The sequence below is a fragment of the Neodiprion pinetum genome, chromosome 6 (genome assembly GCF_021155775.2).
Source record: "Neodiprion pinetum isolate iyNeoPine1 chromosome 6, iyNeoPine1.2, whole genome shotgun sequence".
In the NCBI taxonomy this organism is placed as follows: Eukaryota; Metazoa; Arthropoda; class Insecta; order Hymenoptera; family Diprionidae; genus Neodiprion; species Neodiprion pinetum.
The window spans coordinates 6,172,799-6,181,579 of NC_060237.1; the positions used below are offsets into that span (position 1 = coordinate 6,172,799).

The 8,781-nt window shown below is 37.1% G+C and overlaps 2 protein-coding genes across 3 annotated transcripts; one reads left to right on the forward strand and one right to left on the reverse strand.

Annotated features, from left to right (window-relative positions):
• Nucleotides 1-1,572: 1,572 nt before the first annotated feature.
• On the forward strand, nt 1,573-5,161 carry LOC124221331 (chondroadherin). 2 transcript variants are annotated; one of them, XM_046631226.2, is made up of 3 exons: nt 1,573-1,873; nt 2,419-2,544; nt 2,664-5,161. In XM_046631226.2, exons 1-3 carry the CDS (start codon nt 1,856-1,858, stop codon nt 3,723-3,725), a joined length of 1,206 nt encoding a protein of 401 aa, XP_046487182.1. In that variant the 5' UTR covers nt 1,573-1,855; the 3' UTR covers nt 3,726-5,161. The 2 variants fall into 2 exon arrangements, with proteins under 2 accessions (XP_046487182.1, XP_046487183.1); XM_046631227.2 differs by lacking the exon at nt 1,573-1,873 and adding an exon at nt 1,885-2,302.
• Nucleotides 5,162-5,262: 101 nt separating this feature from the next.
• On the reverse strand, nt 5,263-7,513 carry ND-39 (NADH:ubiquinone oxidoreductase subunit 39). The gene is made up of 7 exons (XM_046631224.2): nt 7,383-7,513; nt 6,983-7,191; nt 6,576-6,869; nt 6,319-6,485; nt 6,078-6,206; nt 5,814-6,000; nt 5,263-5,713 (listed from the first exon to the last, which is right to left on the reverse strand). Exons 1-7 carry the CDS (start codon nt 7,420-7,422, stop codon nt 5,525-5,527), a joined length of 1,215 nt encoding a protein of 404 aa, XP_046487180.1. The 5' UTR covers nt 7,423-7,513; the 3' UTR covers nt 5,263-5,524.
• Nucleotides 7,514-8,781: the final 1,268 nt, after the last annotated feature.

Genomic DNA, 8,781 nt, shown 5'->3' on the forward strand with positions numbered 1-8,781 from the left:
CGCGAGCCCCGCTTGCTCGACAAAGATGTATCGAATAAAAGGTCACGATCACTGGATTCGATGCGCTTTCATGCCCCCACACATGTCTTCCTGTCCTTGTAACACACATCCTATGTATACATACATGTCGATACATACATCTTACGCTATCCGCAATTCCGCATTCAGGCGATTTAGGTTGAACCCGTGGGAAAGGGTAGAGAAAAAAAATCAATCGCTTTGTAATCTCAATTGCCTGTCACGTATTTCTCGAGTGTGACACGATATCGAAACCTCAATTAAATATTTGGTACGAATACAATCAGTGAAGATACATAAAACATGATCTTTCACGATTTACTGAGGCAAATGAAGTCCGGATGAATTCTACCCTAGTTTTGCTGTGAATTTATTACCAGTTGCCCTAGTTCCTTATAATACGATACATACTGCAGTAACTCGTTCCTATGTATGGTAGGGTGGTCCTCATTTAGAATGTTGACGAATTTATTCCGAATCACCCCACCAAATAAACTATAAATAATTCAAAAACAATTCACAATTTTTTCCAGATTTTTATATCAACTGTAACCCGTGCCTGTAAGAGGAAGGATTTCCCAATTTAAAATACACGTATTTCGGACACGTTCTTAGTATATATTTTACTGTAAGAGTAATAATGTTCGAAAATATCCATAAATGTGAGGTTCTAGTGAGCATTAGTGCTACTATCTGAGAAAAAATTCACATCATCATACCAGGTTATATAGACAATTGCATTTCTTATAAATAAAAAGAAAAAGTCAAATTTCTAGGGTGTGCAAATCGTCGAGATTGGTTGGTATGATGATGTGAATTTTTTCTCATATAGCAGTACTAATACTCACTAAATCTTCGCAATTGCAGATTGATTCGAACATCGTCACTCTTACAATAAAATACATGCTGAGAATGTATTTGAAACAGGTGTATTTTGAATGGTGATATCCATCCATTTACAGGCACGGCTTAGAATTGATATAAAAATCTGAAAGAATTATGAAATTGTTTTGGAATTATTTATAGTTGATTTGGAGGGTGGTGCGAAAAAAAATCATCAACATCCTAAGTAATGATCACCCTAATGTATGGATATACCTTTATTTACACTGCAGCATCGTTATATCACGACGAGATAGCTGTTTTCCGAGTATTTGATTTCAGACCTTTAGTACCGATGACGATTGACGCTGTAGTATCCAGACATGATACGAATATCCCTTGCGTGAAAAATAGTATAAAAATTCTACGTTCAGAGCTCCATATCGGGTGTGATGATCGTAAAATGGTCACGACTAGTTTATATTTTCCGCAAGCACCGCATTAGGAAAAACTTGTAATATCGACCTAAGCGTGCTGTACGATTGACGCCGCGATATTGAAATTAAACATCCATGATAGCTGTTGCGTAGGAAATTTATGATGTCTAATATAGTACAAGTTAAACGTATGCAGCTTGATTCGCTAATTAAGTGACATTTAGCATTACTGCATGAACAGGGCGAATAATTATGAGCTTGCGCACAACGACGAAGGTGAAGCGAAATAAAGCAGAGCCGGTGTGCAGCCGGGGTTGTGTAGGCGCGGCTGGAAATCGCTCCTGATCATTAAGCTCAGGGGTAATTTGAGCAGAGCCGAATCGAGGCCAACAGTTTCCACAGTTGATCCAGTCCGACGACTGGCTAACGCCTCTGCAATCACTCGTCTTAAGTACGACTCCTGAAGATACGATTTTGCGATTTCCTATAAAAATATATTATCACTGCTACATATCCCAGTCTGCAATCACTGAACCCCTGATGCAAAGGCATGCGCGTTATCGAAGAAATCGGAATTAATGGATTGGGGCGCGCAGGTACATATCATATACCCTTAGCATGCTTAGTTATATTATAATACTGATTTTACGGATTTTAGATTTTACCGCTTTTACCAATACATCGCCGGCGCTCTTTAACACTTGATTAAAACTCAAATTATATATACAAATAATCAAACCAACCCTCCAATTCAGAACTTACTCGATCCCAGTTGTGTTTTCAATTATGAGTAATGTATTACATATAATATAACGTAGCTGGAATTAGTTTTATTCATATGAGAAAAAAAGAGGATATAAAAATATTGGTACACATACTCAAGGATCTCATTGACCTCATTGAATTTTTGTCACGATAATATCGTGAGAATATTAGAAGAAAGAAGTAAACAACAAATATTATTATCAGCAATTAATATATAGTACCGGATCAGTGTATTATGCTACCAATTATAAAATTTTCTGGTAATAAATGTTCATTCAAATTGATACCCACACTGCAACAAGCTGTGAAAAAAACGAATACACTTCAGGGTATTCTTGCCTCATGATATTGATTCAAATTCCTTCTTTTTGTGCAGATATTTATGCGTTACTCGCTATGCCTGGCATTAGTGAGCTTTCCGCTCGCTATGCAAGAGGAGACGACGGTATCGAATGGATCGACGAACTGCCCTGCGGAATGCATCTGCCTATCACCGACCCAGGTAATGATGACAAATAGTTGTGGAACATTTGATTATTGTACTTCGATGAATGCTAATGCTAGAGCAACGAATAATTTCAAAATGAGAATCTATTTTCAACTTGAACTGAAATTTGGCAGGTGCTTTGCAACACAGGCGGCTTGGTGGAAATCCCTACCCTTCAATTACCGCCAACAGTCGAGGATCTTTCTCTTACCAAGAATGATTTTCCAATAATAAAAAGTGACGCTTTTTCTGGGCTTCGAGGCTTGCGTAAGCTGAGCTTGGATGGAAATAATATCTCTTCGATAAAGCCCTTTGCTTTTCGTGGTCTGAATAAGATGCGAGAACTGTCCATTCAGCACACCCCATTAGGATTTATAGGTCAATTTTCTTTTGCCGCCCTGCAAAATGTCACACTTTTATTTTTAGCTCACAACAAGATAAAGTATATCGAAGGATATTCCTTTGCTGGGACTTCCAACATTAAATTAATTCTATTGAGTAATAATCCGCTGCACTCTATTCAGAGCAATGCGTTTTCTGGCCTGACTAACGTCGATCATTTAATTTTTCCGTCTGGTATTCGAGTCATTGAACCCGATGCGTTCAGCGGATTGCAACACGTTGGTTTACTCAAATTAACTTTTATGGATTTATCCAGTTTAATGCCGTTCACGTTCAGAGGGCTGAGCTTTGTTCATGTAATTAACATTCAGGAGAGTGATCTTGGCGTCGTAAGGAAAGATGCATTCTCTGGGCTGAGTCATGTAAATAATCTCAATATTTTGAAAAACAAAATCGATGTTATCGAACAGCTTTATTTAACATCTGATCTCGCTATCAATGTATTGAGATTCCATGGTAACCACATTTTAGAAGCACCTCGAACAGGTGACACTTTGTTGGACATTAATACTATAAGCGCGATCGACAATCACTTTCCATGCGATTGCCAGATACACGATATTCTGGAAAGTGATTTTGCCACCAATTCTACCACTGAATTCCAGAAACACAATTATTGCATTTCCCCAATTGAGTACAATGGTAAGTTAATGAGCTTCGTTGATTCAGAAATCATTGCAAAATGCCACGACAAAGTAGTTAAAGGTAATTTAGATTCTGGGGCGGAATTTACATTATCAATATCGATACCATTCCAAATTACGACGATACTAGCATTTACTACATTTTTATAGAAAGTTACTTTCTATGCTTCAGCAATCCGCTTTTTAAGCTAACGTTATCAAAGTTCACATTTTCTAAGAAAAAAAAAGAAGACTTTAAGTATAGAAATATTGAAATTTCTTGCAGATATGTATAAGCTAGGAATTTATCCAATGTCCAGAAAGTAAATGAAATTAATTGTGATAGTATTGTACCCTTTTAGACAGAGCTGAAAATCAGTCAAAATATTGGCAGTCCACTTGCCAACTAGATATAAATTTTGGCACTGTCCATTCCTAAGTAAACTTACTAAAGATATAAAATAAGTTATCTTACAAATTTGTAACGATTATTTAAGACTGGCGAGAACTTAACTAACGATAAGTGTGAGCTTCAATAATTGGTAATGATTAAATATTTTTAATACCCATTTTAATTCATTCATATTTCTCAAAAGCATTGCAATCACAGCGATCGCTTACAATTACTCCATACAGCGAAATTCGAGATATTCCAAAAAATGTAGTCAATCGACCAGCACAAATTGCATATTGTGATGATTGAAATTGTGCCAAATTGTAAATAAATGTTTTCATCAGAACTTGGTACAATTACCAGAGTCATATCAGGTAGAAAGCTTAGTTGCAAGACTATAAATTAACCCTTTCCGTGCTTGTTGAGAAAACTGTCTGCTTTCAATCAGAATAATCATTGACAAATATGTGTTTACGTGTACATTGTTCATGCAATTTACAACAATTCTGGTTACATAAAAAGGTGTACTAAAAGTAGTATAAGATAAAGTAGTAACTGTCTCTTCTGACGTAGTAAGATATAAGTTTAAGAAATAAGTCAATTAAAGTTCAAACTCATTATGTACTAATAAACTCAATTTAATTTCCACTCAGTAATCGGAAATCAAAGGAATATCGTCAATACATAATGTTCTAGCGTGTCACAGTGTTATTGCAGTTTAGCTATTTTTATGCCAAAATATATAGTACTGCACTTTGATCATTATTATTGGTAATTTTTGGGGAAAAGTATTGTGGAAATTGAATGATATATGTGAATGCTCAATAACTATTCTTGACTACAAAAAGTTCTTCATTTTTACGATAACCTCTGATGAAGAGTTTTGTTTGATTACCATTGTTTTACGTGTTATTAATTTTTTGTATATATTATGAGTCTATTACCAATAACTATAATGAATATTCTGTACCCATATCTATGTAAAGCATATACCATGTCGGTTATTCGTTTCTAATATCAACCACGGAGATACTGATACAAGCTCAACTTATAAATCGCGTAATTACCGAATAACAATCATTGCTCATAGTTAAGTCATTCTACCTCGATTTGATTCACGTTGTCTTTAATCGAGTTCAAATTTCATACAGGCAGAAGTGATTTCTCAATTTCGAATTATAGTTGCACGTTAAATCAGTGCTTATCTAAAAAGTTAATGTGAACGTATATTCTGTGAATGAATTTTTTTTAAACTCATGGTAAAAAGTGTCAAATTACTGGTTGCCTGCTTACGTTGGTACGAGTCGTCTACCGTTTGATTAAGCATTGTATTTTATTGAATATTAACAGGTGTAATTTTCATTTATACGACTTTACAATGTAGTTCTTGATAAATAAAATAATTGCAACTGTAGCTCATTGACCACAGGGAAATTTCAATTTACTATACATACCCTATACAAAACGCGTTGGTTAGAAATCCTCTGATGTAAATAAGCATAGAAGAATTTTATATAGGTACTAACACTGTATTGTATTTTGTAATTTACATTCACTAATGATCAATGACTCAATTCTAAGCAAATTGAATTGGAATCGTTTTAGGTGGATCTGGTGTTGGGAATTCTCCAATTTCGGGCTTGTAGTACGGATATGCTACATAAGGCTTCACTTCCCAAGGTACTTGATCTTCCATTTCAGTAGGTGTTATTCCAAGGTCTTCTAAATCTGGTAAACCCTGGATTAGTTTGTCACTAGTATGTTCCTGAAAGTGACGATTAGTCATTTTTGTGAAAAGGAATAACTAAATTACAGGAGCGTTGATGATAGATAGAAATCTGTCAATAATCCAAGTTTATACCCACTATTTCTATTTGCTCCCAATGCAAGTTTCCGAACGGGTAACTAGGACTGAGAAGTTCATTAGCGTATATTCTGGCCATGAAAAATGGGTCATAACGCAAATCGTATCTGGAATATCCCCATGATTTATCTTTTCTCATTACTGCAAACATCCAATCAAGCAGTTCCGATAGTTGATACCGCTTTGGTCTGAAAGGTTAAAAGATATAGTTCATGTAATCAATTCCATTTTTGAATTCTGTGCATTTTCACCATGATTAACATACCCAACAAATTGATAAGTTTTTCCAACAGAATTAGGATCTCTAATTGCCGCTACTATACCAGCTGCAACATCAGATACCGCAACTGGTTGTTTTTCAGTCGCTTCTCCTTTCTTCCACAGAGGTAATGATCTGTAATAAAGGTTTCACAGTAGATAATTAAATGTATAATTATTTAGAGAATACAAAAACAAATTATATCCACCCAGATTAGTTGTAAGGTAGCCCATACAAATAATTTCACCTCAAGAAGGATCTCAGAGGATGAATATAATATTTGATGAAACGATCTTCTTGTCCATAAACAACCGAAGGTCGGATAATGGTAGCTCCAGGAAATTCTTCTTTGACGGCAAGTTCACCTTCTGCCTTCGACTTGTGAAATCGAGAACCCCGACTCAGTACGATAGGCTAGCGAATGATAGAAATAAAAGTCTTTTTGCAAGAAATGAAACAGAAAGACAGAAATAACTGGTAGCGGAGAGTAAAATTAAGGTATACCGTAGGATTTAAACTGGCATTCAGAGCAGACAGGTGAATGAAACGCTCAACACCCGCCTCTTTGGCAAGCCGTGCAAGTCGCCTGGCTCCTTCCACATTTACGTCATCATATTTGAAGTTTTTCATTTCCCACTCACGACCAATTAAATTAATCACAACATTCGAATACTTAATACATTTCCGTATAGAATCTTCATCACGCAGATGAAATGGGTGAAACAAGACTTGGCCTAAGTCGCCCGTAACTTTTAGTCGCTTGACATCATATTCATCTCCGCGATAAGGAAGAATCATCTACAAAGTGATAGAGATGAGAACTAAATCCATGGAAATTTGTTTCAGCGATAGAGTATCTTTATTTTCCAGATAAACAAATGGAACGGCACTTGTGTCGGGCAAACTTCTACCTGGGTGCCTATCTTTCCAAGCTTATTGCAGACATAACGACCGAGGAATCCTGTGCAGCCAAAGACTGTGCAGACGATGCCATTGAACGAGCTGCGCCCTCCGGTACCGCGTTTGAAAGAAGCTGGATTGTCATTTTTTATCAACCTTGGAGAATCAGAGTAGCAGCAAATCTGTACAGCGACGCTGGTAGAGCGTACCGTTTGTCGTTCTGTGCAAATAACAGTAATAGTTGATCAGTCGATATGGACAACAAAATTGTTATTAGTTATGTAATTGAGCAGCATTCTAGCTGGTTGGTAACTGAAGAAAGGCGCATGGTGAGAAACAGAGCGAGAAAAAGTAAAGGTTCGTATGGCCCGGTGCAGAATTTAATCGTAATGTTGTTATTGCAAACCTTACTTGCGATTCGAAAACTACTTTTTGGTATCAAAGCAGCCATCGTTCACTTTTTGAGGTTGGAAGATAATCCAACCGGTGAATGCGTAAGCAATAGATTAACTCACAGATGCGTGTTCACGGCAAATCTCGAGTCAGAATATCCACTTTACGCCACCTGGTGGCACGAGCTCTGATCTCTGCGATGCAAAGCTCTGTAGACTTTCTGTCGTGTGATCCGTATCTATGCTCACGTCAATGTCGCCGTTCTGTTGTTTAGGCAGGTTATAAGTTGGCCAACGATGAGGTCTAAAAATTAAACATTTAAAGGGAAAAAAGGAATAATCTCTTTTCTCTCAAGCAATTATTCTTCAGAAACGACAAACAAACGTGTTGTACCCAAAGATACAAGTCTACCCTGCATTCGGTAAATAGCTATTTTATCATTTATCACGTTTCTACTTCAAATTCAAAATGTCAAGATTCGTATTATTCGCAAATCGTGGCTCGACAAGCGCTCGTCAGTTGATCACGTGATTCATCAGTGGCACTGATTTCTGTTATATTCACTTGCAAATGGTGAGTTCGTAGTTGTGATTAGAGATCCTCGGTTGCGACTTGTTCCGAACGGGGTTATTATTGCCGGGTATCACGAAAAGACGAGATAAGAGAGAGCTAATTGGCATCCAACCGTTGCAGTGTCCCAGCATTTTGCTGCCCGTGAAAATCTAGCCTTACTATTACGTCAGGCGTCAAACAATTACTTTTGAAGTTGTGCATTAGTCAGTTCTGCTGTGGCAGCAGGTCCGGCAGCTTGAACATGCGTTTCAATGCCCGGCTTATAACGCATTCGGCAGTGTATGTTCGTTCCTAAGGCCTATAATTACATGATTCAGTCGTTTAGTGCCAAGTTTTTTTTACAAAGGAGTGCGTCTGAAGGTCAATTGTTTGTTTCGGCACCGCATGTGACAAACGCTGGTGATGTATTTCCGGGACTGAAGACTCTGAAGACGGGTAGTATTTGGCAGTTATTTCTGGAGCGTCGACGCGTGAGTTGCGTACATACTTCTTGTCATCGGAGATTCGATCACTTGATTTTGAAGATCTTGCGTGGATGTAATAATTATTGCCTGATCGATTTATTTAATTGTATATGATACGTGATTGAATATGTTTAACATGGCGTGTGACGTTAAGTGCTGAACAACAAGTGAGTTATATCTCGTGATTCTGTGCAAATTGTTTCGAAATTACTGTGCACTTGTTTTTCTACCCAGCGAAACCCTCGATGTCGATTGGAATATAAGTGCGAGTGACATTGAGAGCGTATTTTAATCATTCACCGTGTTTAGTGCTAGAAGTTAATGTGAGTTCGATGACTAACCATCACAGAACCTAATCAATGTACGTTCCGCCAAATTTC